General features: G+C 39.6%; 1 protein-coding gene across 5 annotated transcripts in view; it reads left to right on the top strand.

Annotated features, from left to right (window-relative positions):
* LOC311263664 (transcription factor SOX-6-like) overlaps window positions 1-16174 on the top strand; it is a 115641-nt gene that overhangs the window by 40079 nt on the left and 59388 nt on the right. For all 5 annotated transcript variants that reach the window (XM_084363890.1, XM_084363889.1, XM_084363887.1 and 2 more), the window contains 2 exons: window positions 838-1069; window positions 3841-4051. In XM_084363890.1, the coding sequence (XP_084220016.1) occupies window positions 839-1069; window positions 3841-4051 (442 nt within the window). In that variant the 5' untranslated portion in view covers window position 838. The remainder of the gene's footprint in view (window positions 1-837; window positions 1070-3840; window positions 4052-16174) is intronic.

Genomic DNA, 16174 nt, shown 5'->3' on the forward strand with positions numbered 1-16174 from the left:
CATTTTAAATAACGTTGTGGTTCTGAATGAACTATCTAAACACACGTCCTTAAATTTCCAGTGTTTTCGTGGCTTCAATTTGCAGTCTGGGTGGACACATTTTTTTTATTATTTAACATGCTGAAAGTAGATCACCCTGCATTTTCCTTTGATTGTGATCTCCTGATATCTGATTTACAATAATCCAAGTAATAACAACTGTTCGATCTGTGCACATTGTGCACATGTGGACACAATAAGTAAATGAAAGCTGCACTTTAACATGATGCGCGACAACACATAATGAGTAAAGCTGAATTGTACATTTTGACATCTATACACTAGAATATATTTCAACTATATGTTTTTTTTTTTTTTTCAGTCTTACAGTGTTCCACAGCAACCTTACCAATGCTTTAGGAAGGTTTTGGCTACAGTCACAGATCACTGGTGATAAATATCTCTCACTCTTTATCATTATGAGATCAGCAACATAAGTTGAGACCTCCAGTTGGTCATGCTCACTTGAGCTTTCTTCCATCAAGATTGTGTTTAAGTCTCCTCTCCTCTCCTCTCCTCTCCTCCTAATATTTCCAATGAAGTTAACCCTTTCAGTGCACTAATGTCATTTTAGAAAATAATGTTTATTGTGAAATTGTAAAATATCCTTTACCACAAGTGTTTGATAATCAAACTTGAAGGATCATTGCAAACAATGTGTGTGTGTTGGCTGACACATCAGTGGCAGAATTTTTTTACTTTCTAAAATTGGTACTGCCATCGGCACCAAAAAGTGAATTTCTTCAACACAAACTGAAAACAAACACAAACCCAAAAACAAACTATTTTCCTTCACAGAATGATGTCTTCCATGCGAGCAACGCCTCCCTTCAACTCAGCGTCTGAGGAGGAGGAAGCGATGGGTCAGGACAATGTGGCCTGGGCCAACGACAAGCGAGAGGGCCTGAAGGAGACACCATCTCCCTCTTTGCATGACCAACCTCACCCAGAACCCCACCCGGACGAGCTGCAGCCTATCAGAGAGAAGCTGACGGATGCTGAGTGGGAGAACATGGTGCCTGCTGCGATGGTGAGATATGAAATACACACAGAGCTGAGAAATTGACCATATCTTATCTTGAGATATGTTGCTATAACTCAAATCTATAAAACAAATGTGTACACAGTGTACGCACTCAGGGCACACAACTCGTAAAACACTCATGAAATACATGCGGGAGTCCAAAGGGTGTGCAAATTCTCATGCATAATGATGATTGTGCAATGAATGCACATACATGTGAAAGCATGTATATACACACACACACACACACTCACACATCAGTGGTCCTCTGTGGTGTGTGTGCTGCAGGCAGTGCTGTAGGCAGCCCAGTGAGGGTTCTCCTCTGGAGAGTCATAGCCCATGGTTCTTCTTATCTCCACAGCCTGTTTTCATGTGTGTATGTGTGTTGAGGTTTCTTGGCTTCAGGTTCTGTTGGTCCCTAATGGAAGAGGCACATTTGACTTGAGCCTCTGAGGAAAGTGCAAAGTTCTGAGAGGAAAGTTTCCTCAGGTATCAATGTTGTGGCAGAATACATTTAACATTTCCGAGACATAAGTCCTATTTGATTTTTAAAAGAATTTAAATCTTGAATTGTTGAATCTTGTTGAATCTTGGATTTTGCTAAAACATGATTTCATTTTGTTTCGTTTTTCTTCTTCTTTTATGTAGAGATTATAACCCGGTTATGTTATGTTCTTAGTGAATATAAGGAACTTAAAATTATTTGAAAACTTGCCTTCACTTAGTGTCAGTGTAGGGTTGAGAGTGGCCTTGAGGCAAAATGTTCCTTAATAATTGAAGCAAAACCAATTGTTTTGGTTTTCACCTTCTTTTCTTTTCTTTTCTTTTCTTTTCTTTTCCTTGTTTTCTTACATACTCTCTCTCTTACACTCTATTGGGGACCACAGGAGATCGACAGGAACCTATGAAGAAGTGATTGTTTTTATTTGTTCAAAATTTAAAAAACAAAACAAAAAGAAAAATAGAAACAGTGGTTTTTGGTGTAGAGATTGCAAGATGATTAAGTGTTAAGACCACACAAAACAGCATCAAATACATAAAACACAAATATGGAGTATGAACAAGCAAGAGGACAGAAAAGAAGTTGACCAAAACTTGAGTTATACTTAGTCAACTATTTCAGTTTTACTTTTAAGCATATTGTCTTTGTATCCAGTGTGACATCCAGTGAACAGATCAGTGTTCAGTGCCTTACTCAAGGACAACTGACAACTTCACAGAGGTCATCATGGACATTCATTGTTTGCTGCGACGACTGAGCGTATGACCTTTCGGTTTATAACATGATCTGACCATCAGGCCTTCCTGTCTTCATCACACTGCTTGTGTAACTCCTTAGCAGCGTTCTGTGCAGACCTGAAAAAAACACACCTTAACAATCCACAAGTGACACACTATCTCCTAATCCTCATTACAGAGGCATCTTCTGCTTAAAGACAAAGTGCACAACAGGGCCTCCTGGAGCCATTTCAAGGGCGTCTTAAGATCCCGCTGTTAGCCAAAGCCCCTTGTCTTTGAAACATAAGCCTCCTAAAGTTCTTGGAGATCCCCCCACTCTGTAAGGGGAGGAGAAAGCGTCCAGAAATAGCCCCAGTGTTAGAACACCTGTGCTAAAGTGTCTGTTGTGTGGGACAATGTGGTCGTCCTGAAGGGCTTATGAGAGCAAACAGCAATGGGAGAGAAACACTCTGGTCATGCAGCGCAAAATAGAAAGGCTCATTAGACATCTATCATGTGTTATCACACATTGATACACAAATGAATCCAAATTGTGAGGAAGGAAATGCCTCGCCTGTAAAGTTTTGAGCCGATACGACAAAACTGCCAATATCAAAACTTTTGTTACATTTAAGTGAATCTGCAAATCACTGTTTTTTATTTCAACCCAATAATAAATGTTAGCATCGCATGTTTCTGCAAATCACGGATATGTTAAAACATTACGCTTCTTTACATTTCATTTTTCTGTTGTGACAATGCTGTGCTTTAGGTCTGGTAAGGTTTCAGCACAAAAACCACTTGGTTAGGGTTAAGAAAAAGATAATGTTTTGACTTAAAATTTCTGGTTTTGCCGCCACAAAGACAGCTGCAAAATGTCGGTTTCATCTCAAAGCAGTCTCAAACAGGGATCTCTCACTTTGGAACGCCACCACCATTCCCTCCTCCTCATCCTGTTAAGATCATATAGACTACATGTAAACCAAATGTAATATGATATACAGTGTGTAATGTAGATGTGTTGATATGATATGATATGTATAAAAAGTACAATTTTAACGCATCTGTGGTTTGCAGAAATGTACAATGCCGACATTTTATTCTGGTGAATGGGCTGTGCATTGTTACTAATCCCTGTTGTCCACTGTGATTTACAGTTTTTCTTTGTCATGGTCATGTCACTTCTTGCCTTTGTTATGGGCATAATAATTTTATTAGAGAGTTGACAGTAGAGAGATAACACGAAATGAAGGGAGAGATGTGGAATGATTTGCAGTAAATGGTTGGCCCAACTCTATATTTTTGTAAACCTTCAATTGCAACACACACTGACCTGTATGTCTATTTGTAGAATAATAGATACAATTTAAAGGAATGTAATGGGGTGACACCACAGGGCTCCCAATGATAGACTCCAAAATATGGATAATTTGTCTATTATAAATTAAATAAAAATAAAGAAAGAAAAGGGCACAACTCAGCATGCATTTGCCGATCACATACAAAAGGGTGGCAATCAAGTTTTGACCTTGCTTCTCATATTTGCTGTCTCTTCACAGGACAATGAAAGCAGTAAGGGCTGCTCAGTCTACTCCTACCGGACTAACTCTACCTCTCCATCCAAGCCAGAAGAGTTTTCCAGGGATCGCGGAGAGCCAATGATCGGCCTCGCCTTTGGGACGCCGGAGCGCCGCAAAGGAAGCCTGGCCGACGTGGTGGACACACTGAAACAGAAGAAACTCGTGGAGCTGACCAAGACAGAACAAGACGGTAGGCAGACGTCTGCACAGTAATGTGTGTGCATGGTTCTTTGTGTGCTTTATCTGTAATGTCTCCAAGGAAAGATGAGCTACAGCTCATGTGAAAATCTTGTATCTCCATGATGTGAACATAGCAAGATCTAAGAAAAAACATTGAATGTCTAATGAAAATGCATTTTTGGCTTTCTCTAAAGGGCTTGGAGAGAATACATTTTATTAGCTTATATGGATTTGAAAAATGGTATGAACGCATATAATCTTTTAACTCATTTGGAAGCAGGGAAACTATCAAAAAAGGACTTACAAGGTTCATATAATCTTTTAACTCATTTGGAAGCAGGGAAACGATCAAAAAAGGACTTACAAGGTTCAATCATTTGCGGCTAAATGCCTTATTCAAGGGTTTCATAATGCTAAAAAAGGAGTTATGGAGCTCATTCATGTTACCCATTTGGATTTCCCTTACCGGAGCAGGATAAACCTTTAATTCAAAGGCCCCTTTTTGCATATTTTTCTTTCCATAGAGTAATTCACTGTGCAATAGTAGAATAAGAGAGCAACCAGTAGACATGTAAGTTTCAGAACTGTTGATTCTTCACTGTCAGTTTTTTTTATAGTTAGTTAAAATGACTGGCGCATCAGTTTGCAAATATCTCAAGTATTATAGATGAATCGATCATAAAGTGATGTTGGAACTACAACAAAAGGAAGAGAAACCACGTATGTGCTGGTAAAGTCATCTCATGCTGTTGTGTGTTAACCCATATCTGGATTATTCAATCTGTAACATATTTGATTGATAGGATACATTTGCACACAATGTATATTTTGTAATATTTACAAAATATACATCTGGTGCTCCTTGCTTGTAACAAGTAAAAGTGTCTGCCATTGGCAACATGTGAAAATGGTCTCAAAACAAGTCCCGTTGTCTCACTGAAATGTTACTTTTTAGCAGTGTTGGAATGTGACTAAGTACATTTACTTAATTGCTATACTTAAGTACAATTTTGAGGTACTTTGACTTTAAATTACTTTTTTAAACTTTCACTCTATTACATTTTGAAGGCAAATATTATACTTTTTACTCACTGCAATCGGCCAGGTGGGTCGACCCAAAGAATGCAGTATATACATACTGTACATTTAAATACGTGTAATTCACTTTCACGTGTATTTTTGCCGGAATACTCATGTAAGTGTAAGTGTACTTGATACTCAAGTACACTTAATTCAATACTCTAAGACTATTACTCAAGTACTAATTATAAGCGTGAATTTCACTTTTACCAGTAAAGTAACATTTTAACACAATATCTTTACTTTTACTCAAGGTACTTTTCACAACACTGCTTTCTAGGTTATTGTGTCTTATATTAAGTGTAATGAGACATTTTGACTAGAAAGCAACAAATAAAAAACTAATACATAAATACAAAACTTGGATTTTGAATTTTGCGGTGTTTTTTATGTTTATGTAATTTTGTATACAACAGATCTGGTTTGAACAGACTTTATTTGCATTGTCAGCCAGACAGCTAAAACAATCAGAGTGAATAGCAGCACATAAACAGCAACTAAATGTGCTTTTTTTAAACAACAGTCAGGAAATGACATTCTAGGAAAAATAAGATACAGATTTCAGCTTTACAATAACTCTAAAGAACATTTGACCATGTGGCACATTGTTCATTTTTAACAACAACAGTTTTAGAGTTGCAGCGATATACCAGTTTCAAGGTATACTGTGGTATGTAAAATTACTGTTATTGTACTGTGTACATTTGCTTATTGATGCTATTGAAATCAGGCATTTTAGTGTTTTCTTTAAAAAAAAAAAAAATCTCTCAGGACATATTTTTGAAAGTGAAATTATAATTATAATATAGCAAAAAAAAAAAAAAAACCTAAAAAAACAAAACAACTCTTTTTATCCCTTTAAGGGTCATTGTAACTGAAAATAATTATAATTACTTCTCATAATTATGGTCATATAAAGTACCATGATGCTTTAAAACCATCATTTTTTCTGAGATGGCTATCCTAGGTGGCAACCCGAGCGAGTTTTGTTATTGATAGAAGGTGACTGAGGAGCATTTTAAAACAGTTTCAGAGCTGAGTTTATTCCCTCATATTTAATAGACAGGATGCTGTTGTCCCTCATTTACGCCTCACTCTCAAATAAAACGAGAACAGCCTTACCTGTATTTTGTTTTCCCTTTCTGAACACATCCTCTTCAGAGGATCTTTGAACATCTAAAATTACACCTGACAGATCCCTCGCTTGTTAGATCACAATATCAATCAGTGAAAACACTGGTATCCCTTTCTCCTCTGCTCCTCTGCTCCTCTGATCTTCACCACTAATACAGGAAAGCGCCAGAGTCTCCCAGCATGCCTCAGCTTGCCCCTTCCCACCCCACAGCAAGCCAGATCTAAAACCATCTAACACCCCTCTTTACTGTTATGTGCACATAGTAATCATGATGATATCAGAGGAGCGCTTGATCTCTCTCATTTAAAGGTTTTTACTTTGTTATTGATACAGTAAAGTGGGCCCGAGTGGGACAGCCAGAGGCGTAATACTGTACACAGTGTCTTTAGTTGAAAGATAGGTAGCTTCGCCTCTTATCTACAGTACAGAAAGGAAAAACCTGTGAGTGTGTGTGTGTGTGACTGTGTTCAAAAATGTTGTGACATCTTCCTGTCAAATCAAAGGGAACGTGAGTGGAAGGATGTGCTGGGGGACAACTTTAAGTGTGTGTCTTCTTTTCACTTTTTTCCATCACATGTGCAGGTTTCTCCTTTCCCATCCTCAACAGGCTCGACCCCGCTTAGCTTCTGAGTCTGCTTCTTTTACATCGTATGGCCCTGTTCTGTACAGTCTAATATATCAAAATAAATGTTCCTGTTTGCTGCAGTTTGTTGTTTGTGCAGCATTAAAAACTGCAAGGGACTAAAATAATCTGTCACAGGTAACATGAATAAAACTTCTTTAGTTTTTTCAGGATTTTTGATTGTTTAATCACAATAGCTTTCAAGTCTCATATTGGACGGGATGATATTTCATGGCTTTTAACTAGATGAGCAAGAAAAGTGGTCAACAAAATCTTTCCTTTTCTTGCTATCCTGTGTGATCATGTGATTTGTGGCGAACTTTTTGAGTATGTGTATATTAAAGTGTCAACTTTTCTTATTACCTTAGAAAACATAGTATTCCCAGCCTGGTGTTTCATTCTGTGTACAAATGATGTGCAGTACATACACTCGGGTAATACCAATCCTTTCCAGTAAGTTCTGTGGGAACCAAATGTCAGTATAGACTTGTTTTAACGTATTTAACTCCATCGTCATCTTTTCCTAAACCCAACCTAACCATTGTTGCCTACATCTAGACTAGAAAAACTTTGATGTTCTCAGAGAGGCAATTTGAAATACAGCACAGAACATACAGACACATTAAAAACATCAGACAAGAACAACAGTATAAGATAAAATCTGTCAAGGTGATCTTACTTTAAAAAAAATATATATATATTTTGATCATGTAGCACAGAAAAGACTACTTACTAAACGTTTACTGTGTGGCAAAAAAGAATGTAAGATGTGTTCAAATTCAGAAAACAGGGGCGTCTCGTTGAATTTGAGGTTCCCTTAGTTATGATTTGGGTCGCAGCTTCTAGCTACAAAATCAACAAACAAACAAACAAAAAAAATGTAAATAATCACTTTTCATCGGTGTCTGTGCTGTCTTGTGTCTGAAAAGACAAGCTCTATGAAGTCAAACAGAGAAGCAGTGGATTTTACACAGAGATGCAACAACAGCACCATAGTTCATCTGTAAATACAGCCTGAAATATTTCACCCAATGGTGCCCAAAATGACTCAGACTTCCTCCACATTTTCCCCCTTCTTTACGGACAAAGAAGGGAAAAAAACCCGCAGCTTGCTATTGAATTCTACTCTTCCTTTGTTAAGTAGCAGAGCTGATGTCCCCAATGACAAGAGGCATTGATCAGGCTGCAAACACTTAGCTAAGAGAAAAACAAACGAGATAAAGATGTGCAATATAACCAGGCACACTGAATCATACAGCGTTAGCATGAATAATAACTCTGGGCCTTGTAAACATCCATGTGAATTGCTGTGTGGTCCTTGAAGACGCATTGTTAAAATGTCTTTCATGCACTGCCGTGGAAATGCAATTCATTTAGAACCTAATGCAACCCTACGTATGGAGATTGACAAGTACCTCAGCATTTTGAGTTTAGGTAAAATGAGAGACGCTGATCAATAGATGTCTGCCATTAAAGGCGATGTCACTAACTGAAGCATTCAAACAGTTACCCTTTTTCTTTTCATTTGTTAATTTGTTGGAATTGTGCTTCTTCATTTCATTACAACTTCCACGGTACATTGATGGGGTTGCTGTTTCTCTCTCCCTTTCTGTTTTTATCCTTCAACTTGAGGAACCTTTGAAACGACTTTTGGCACATTTTTGGAATCTCTCTTCAACAGGCAACCTTGCTCACATCCTGATTTAAAGCTTTGTTGTATATTACGGGTAAAGGCAAATCATTTACTTGCAGATTTTTTGTTTGTTGTAGGAATGTAATGCAGACAGGAGTGCAAGGCCATGATGGTAAATAGGCTTATAAACTGACTCCTGCTGTGGATCATTTTGTATTTCAAACGTTGCACGGCAGAAAGCTCCACAGGTTTGTTCTGCATTCGCTCCAAGTCTTTTTCCGTCTCTTTAGTGGCATGTGTTAACTTAGACTGACGCTGAAAACATGGTTTTGTTCAGAACCCTTTTATAGTATGACCAGATTTGATCATCAGCGCTCAAAAGGCAAGCACATTAAAGCTTGAACAATGCCGTCCCTCGCCTCGTCCTCTGCCTCCTGCTGAAAAGGGTCCAGTCAGCTGAGCTCTCCCAGGTTAGATTGGCTGTATGATCAAATGGAACAGACCCTATTAGCCACTGAGCACTCACTTAGCCTAACATGGCTGACCCCTCCGTGCACTGTAGCCCTGAGCTAAAGTGTGGATGATGTCGTTGTTAGCCTTCGCGCTGCGCTCACCCCCTGTCGGCACGCTGTTAGCCGTCCGCTGCTCAGAGGAGCCCTAAGTGCCTGTGACAGTTCTAATGAATAGACATGGCCTCGCTTTGCAATGTGGGAGTTTTTTTTTTTTCTTAACCCAACTGCCGCCTCAGCTTTTAAAAGATATAAAGAACTCCTCAGGATTGTGTCAGCTGTATTGCCACACAGCTGGCTGCTGCAAACACATCCTTTCTGTCTGGACTTTCACCATGACCAAGTGGGTGAAGGTCCGAGGGTTTGCATTTATGTTTGATTGTGCCTGCATTGTGAGAAGGTTTAGACACAAGGGCCTGCTGCATACAAAAGGCATCCTCTATATGGAGCTAAGCACTTAGCCCTTATTTAACTGGCTGGTTACTGAATAAAATGTTCAAGGCCAGGATGAGGAAACATCAGAAAAGAAAATGTGGGCACCAGACATCCTGTGGAATGGAAACGCTCCTCCATCCTCTGTCATTTTGTAGCTAAAAATAAGAGATAAAGAGGATGGGAAATAAAAGCTTGTAATAAACAGAGAAACAACCCGAACAATAACCTGTCTCTTATCATGGATAGGGTACTTGTTTGCCATCATTACTCTGAATTCACCTTGTCTCCTTGAGCCCTCAATACAAAACTGAAAAAGCAGTCAAAAGTGGACACATTTATCTGAATGTCAGCCCAAACCATTCTGCCTGATGGACACGAAACCAAGTGAAGTGTGCAATCAAGCTCCCTCAGTTTTGATGACTGAATTATCATTATCTGTATTGTTGTGCCTCCCCGGGCCCCGACCCGCTCTTAACGGGACCTGGCATGGGCACGGTGCCCTCATGCCAACTTAGTCAGCCGTCTAATGTGCCTAGAGCAGCTCTGGCGCCTGGCAAACACTTAACATCACTCTAATCCCTGCTTACTCTCGAGCCCGTATGAATAACTGTACAATTCATGTGTTTCATTTGCAAATGAGATTGGGCTCAATTACCGCTGCACTGTACCACTGCAGAGCGGTTACAAAACGGACACCTGTGTGACTAATTTATGAATTCGACTTCTAAACTGAAGTTAAGTCTGAGAATTCTTCTTCTAAGTGCTACAGATGATATAAGAGCACATCTGCTGTTGTCTCAGTCTAAGATGAGAGCACGTAGACTGACTGGAGAGAACGAGGCTTCCGACTGTGTACAACTCACAAATTTAACAGGACATTGCTCTCATGTTTTTTCATGATTGCTCAACATTCACAGTGTTGACAGGCAGTCAGACACTATTTGATGGTTACCCATCAGTCAAGAGGCACTGGTCTAGGAGGTTTGTGCACAATCCGTTGCATGATTGTGCACAAACCTCCTAGACCAAAACCGTATATAATTTATTAGTATATTTGGAATAGATCCCAGAAATATATAATTGTTAAAAGAAAACAGCAGGTTTTGTTGCTACCTCCAGGCATACACCAAAACCCTGACTGATGATACAGTTTCAAAATTTGTGAACATCGCCAGCTGCCCCTCCCATCATATGGAAATGGTCAACATCACAGCTTCCAGGCTGGCATTAGTGGCAACATGATGTGACGGTGCATGTCTGCGATGCAACAAATCCGGCTTTCTTTTCATAAGTCATCATGAATTGATCCATTTTTGTGGTAACTTGAACTCATAATTAGATGCCATTTAGAAGCCATTTTCCCTTTTTGTCCTGTTTCAGCTAGAAATATGTTGAGTTATAAATCATTGCATGAATAAAAGCCCTATTTCCTCAATCAGCTTCTTATGATGAGAAACAAAGTCCTGTATGAACTTAAATTCTATCTTTTATTTTAGATATTTCTGTATTTGTGTGTGTGCTCTTTGTCACTTGCTTGAAATAGGAGGGGGGTTGGAAAGTGGTGATGTCACAAAGTGCACCAATCAAAATAAGCTATCACAATCTGGTGATAGTTAAGAGGCTGTTCACGTGTGGTACTACCTAAAAACTTATATTTTGCCTGGATGGTGCAGTGCATGCTTCAGCGAGCTCTGTGACCGTCTCTGCTTGTGCTCTGAGTGGATCTTGTTTCTCAACAATTTGTGTATTGTACCTCCTCTATGTGCATGGAAGATGATATTATGCCTCGTGAGACTGTTGGGTGGCTTCATGAGAAGTTTTCTGCTGGAAAAACTTTTATAAATATTTAGATGATGGAGTATAAAAATGCATAATTATTGAAGAATCTGAGTAATGAGCTGGCCGAGTGGATTGCACCTACATGTATGAGTTTTGAGTGAGCGACCAGAGTTTGTGTCCCGCGAGTAAAACAAGTTTTGTTTTATGGCTTTTAGACTCCAATTTTCATTTGCAGTTTGGTTAGGTTTAGAAAATAAAATTACAATGTTAGATTTAGGCAATAAAAAAACTTGGTTAGGTTTTGGAAAAGATCATGGTTTGGATTAAATGTATAAATCAGAATTCACTTTTGGTTTCAAATGGGACAGGAGCAGTGATGATCACCAAACAACGCTCAGTGCAACCCAGGACATTTTTTAGGGAGTCCCGTTCGCGTGCATTGCCACTCGTCAATCAAGTCTGATCAAACCACACCCACACAGTCATAATGAAGCAGATTAAGAGAGTTTTTGAAGTCTTTTGTTTTTTTGTTGTGAAAATTATTGATGCTAATTTAGTCATGAAAACTACATTTTATCCAGAACCCACAACAACTGCTTTTGGTTTTAAAATCAAATTTAAAGGACCTTAAAACCTTGTACGTTAATTTTTACAAAGACACCTACAGTCAAAGCCATGTTGTCTGAACTGTTTTTAACAAATAAATGTAGGTGTAATCCTCAAAGTACTGTAAGGGGAACAAGTTTGCTCTTGATTGACTGCCTCCTTCGCACCAACACTCTTCTTGTCCTGTGACCTCTTGTAGCTTCTTGTGCAGCAGCTGTTTTATGAGCCTCTTCCTTGTTCTGTGTGTTTAAGCCTGTGTTGTCCAGTTATGAGGAGTCTGCACAGTGTCTTGAGTGGAAGCCAGGCCAGAGTTGGGCACCCAATCACCCATATAATGGCTTCCCCAGCTGGTGGAGGAGGTCAGAGTGAGGCCAAGCCTGCTTTTAACCCTGCTCCTCGGTGACAATAGAGACATTCTGCCAGGCTTCATTTTTGTTCTTGCTCACAGCTCAAAGCCTGTTTCAACATTTCCGCTGTTACCGCCACTCAAACTGTTGAAAGTAAGTCCTCTTCTGGATGGGGGTCTAGTGAGCTGGCGAGTTGGGAGCGCTGCGAAATCATGCGCATCTTTGACTAGTGTCCCCCTGTGTATTCAGCATCTACGCCTGCTGCAGATGCTCTACCTGACTTAGACAAGATATTGTTTTTGTTACAGGGGAACAAAAGGATCTTTCTTCCGATTAGCAATTTAGCTACCAGCCCGGGCCTGTCAGTAATAACGCTTGATGATTAATTTATCTGCAGGCTTTTTCAACTAAGCTGCAGATGAAGCTATGGTGCATTTACTGAACTTCCAACTTAAGCAGGCCCTGTGAGCCCTGTGTGCCTGTCCTGTTTGTGTGTGAGAGCTTATGGATTCATACGCTCAGGTGGAAGTAGTTGTGATGACAGCTTAACAGGCTAGTTGGGTCGGCCCCGAGAGTTAAGCTTATTGGCTAATTAACAGGGTCTTGGCCCTGGCACTATGTTTGCCCTCCTTTATAGGATTGGCAGCTTGAGCTGTGATTGTGTGCAGGTAGAGGCTTTGTCTGTGTGTCTCTGTGTGTGCGTGCATGTAGATTAGCATTTGAGATGCTTGTGCATAAAATACTGTCCCGACTCTCCATGTTATGGCAGCACTGTGTGTGTAAAATGTCTGTGTGCTTTTTTTTTTCCAAACATAAGCTTCATTCTTAAATCTTGAATCTACTGATCTATATCCGAGTGTTTAGTGGTCAGTGCTGCTCTCCTCAGCTCTGCCAACAGGCCGACTCCCTTTGGACTTTTTGTGGTTGGTTTCAATCTCTTCCCCTGTAATTGATAGGGATCTCTTTACTAATGATCAGCCACAGCCAGTGGGTCTTGACTACAAATACAGTCAGTGGGATATGCCTGGTAGCCCTCTGCTGCTCAGTTTGGCTGCAGGCCAGCCAGCATATGGTACGAGCGCATGCGATGTGGTTTGCTGGAACAGTTTTGAATGTTGTCCAAAAGAATCAGATTAAATTGTGATTTTATCAAGTACTCCTTTTTTCACTAGGATTTCAGTTAAATGCCAAATTGTTCACCTGATAAATCAGCATCTGGCAATGGCCAACATGATATAACTGTTAAAAAAAAAAAGATACTGCCTGTGTCAGAGCCAATACATACATCATGTTTGAGGCCAGTGGAGCGTGTTTGACATGGCGCTTCAAAGATGTGGACTATTATCTGATGGAATACACACTGTGATGTGTTGAACCATCACACACATGGCTTTGATATACAGTGCATTCTTTAATTAACTTGTCATTTTTCCAAAATTTATTGGATCATTTTACTTGTTTACAAAGTAATTTTCTTGAAAACTTGGAGTCATCGATTTTTTGTTTTGATGAAAAAATCTGTGACTTGATCTGTATCTTTTTTATTTATGACAGTTAAAAATGTTATAAATACATATGAAGGCATCTGGAGCATAATGAGATCCTCTTTGTTCTGGAAGTATGCTCTGAACTGTAAACTTCACTGGGTCACTTTAAAAATGTAATCTGATGCAGTTACTAATTACCAGTGTCGGTAACCTAATCCAAGTATCACAATATTAAAGTAATGTAACTTGATTACTTTTGGATTACCTCAACGTCAAACATATGCAAATAAAGACAAGAGAGTAATACGATGACTTTTATTTAATCTTAATGCATAAGTGTGTATTCTTACAGAACCCCACCCCCCCTTTTTTTTCTAATCTAAAAGTAAAACATTTATTTTGAAAATCTGTTTCATGGACATGCCACTCCTAAACATAAATTAGATGGTGCCTGATGATGTGAATTTGATGATAGCTCCAATCACAGCTAATATAAGGAGCAGCTGTGTCACTGATGCATTTTCCATCTCATCCTGCACACTTTTCTGTTATGGAGGTGTTGTCAGGTTTGGGGTTGGGGCAGATTGGGGTCGGTTTGAGGTTTAGGTGGCCATGTTGGATCCGCTTTCCTTTACTCTTCTTTGGTTAGTTGTGGAGCGGTTGTCGACTCAACTCAACCCCCCCACTGATATTTGGCTCCCTGACTCCCCCCATCTCTCCTCTGTGACCTAAACCATAGATCCAGCCCACATCAGCTTCCCTGAGGGTCGGTCCAAAACAACGCTTCTATTGTGTCTGAACCACACATCACGCTGTATGTATGTGTGTTTGTCTGTGTCGGTGTGTGTGTGCGCTAAGTAGGGTAGGGTTTCATGTATCATGCCTAAAGTGGAACCAGAAGCCCGGGTCTTGAACTGGTGATTTGGAAGCGTGCGTTCAACAAAGAAGCAATTTTTCAAACTGGATGTGTGTTCAGGTTTCAGTAGTCTTGTTTTTTCTGAAAACAAAGATTTTTAAAAAAAGAATGAAGTAAAGTGGAGAAATCTATCTAAAACTATCAGTCTCTTGATAGTTGAAGACCCAAGTTCAGTGACTTTGCATTGCCATTTTTTGTCCATCCAGTCTGAATACAAACATTTCACATAATGTATTCTCCACAAAGAAACCTAATTAAAGAAACTGAAAATGTATTTTATTTTCAACAAATAATACAGTGAATAGATGTTTTACTTAACATTTAAAATTAATTAAATCCAAAGTGACCTTGTTGCTGCTGTGCATCATCATGCGCCCAAGCTTGTACAGCTTTTCAAGCTTATCAGTTGCTCTTGCTTGATTGTTCTCCAGCTCCAGAGCTGAGGTGGAGAAGTTGGAAAATATCAGAAAAATGTTGGGCTTTTATTCCTTCACAAAGCAAGTGACAGTGGAGAAATGAAATCAGCCAGTATTAAGATGTACCATCTGCCCACGTGTTGCCAAACGTATCTTGAGTAAGTCAGACTTCATTAGTTCTGATGACGTGAGAGTTTTACTTTTAATTTTTGCTGCTCCATCAGTGCAGTGAGTGAGTTTCCCAACCTTCAGACTGTTGGTTGTCAATATGAGTGCCATAATTCAGGGCAGACCTGACCTCTCTGGCGGCACAGCAGGGATCAGCAGCCAGGCTTTTCTAGTTTTAAGCTCACACCTTCAGTCGAAACACTATCCTTTGTCTAATTCAGGGCGGCAGGGTTTTGACCCGGCACCTTCTGCAGCACTGCCACCTTATATCACATAAAGTACTTCACACTGCCGGGAGGGAGTACTGTGTGAGTATTTTTAGCGTGGGTGGCCCCAGTGGGAATGAAAGCTCCATCCAGGCAAGGTTGGGGCCTGTCTTTAGTCTCTCAGAGCAAAATCAACTGCTGTATTTAACTTCACCTGCAGCTGTGTTAAAGATCAAAGGTCAGAACTAGGCGTAGGTTGGTTGCCATGTAAATGTATGCTCATAACTGCCATTAGGTGATCTTTATGCTGAATTATGTTTTTGTTTTGTTTTGTCAGATGAGGATATAAAAATGCTGAAATTACTTTCTGACTGTCAGCTGGTCGGAGTAGCAGATACTAATTAACTCACTGTGTTATCCGTTAAAAACTACTGTATGATGTCCTCCATCGCCTATGAACCCAATCACCAGAATAAATGTCGGCAAAGTACATTTCTACAGAACTACAGATGAGTTAAAACTTTAACTTCAATTTTTCTCTGTCACATTCCTGTGCTTATGGTCTTAGTATATTACGTTTAGGCACAAAAAACACTTGGTTAGGGTGAGAAAAAACATCATGTTTTGTCGTAAATGTTTTGGACGCAACAAAGATGGCTGGAGCTGTCTGGAGGTTACGTTAAAACACTTGGTTATGTGTCACAAACACGGCAGGAGATTGTCTAAAAAAAAATCCAGTGGTGTGACATTTACTAATTTTGGAACTCAGTGGTCCCTTATCAGCCGTATTTAGT

Source organism: Pagrus pagrus, assembly GCF_965226575.1.
Source record: "Pagrus pagrus genome assembly, chromosome: 10".
Lineage (NCBI taxonomy): Eukaryota > Metazoa > Chordata > Actinopteri > Spariformes > Sparidae > Pagrus > Pagrus pagrus.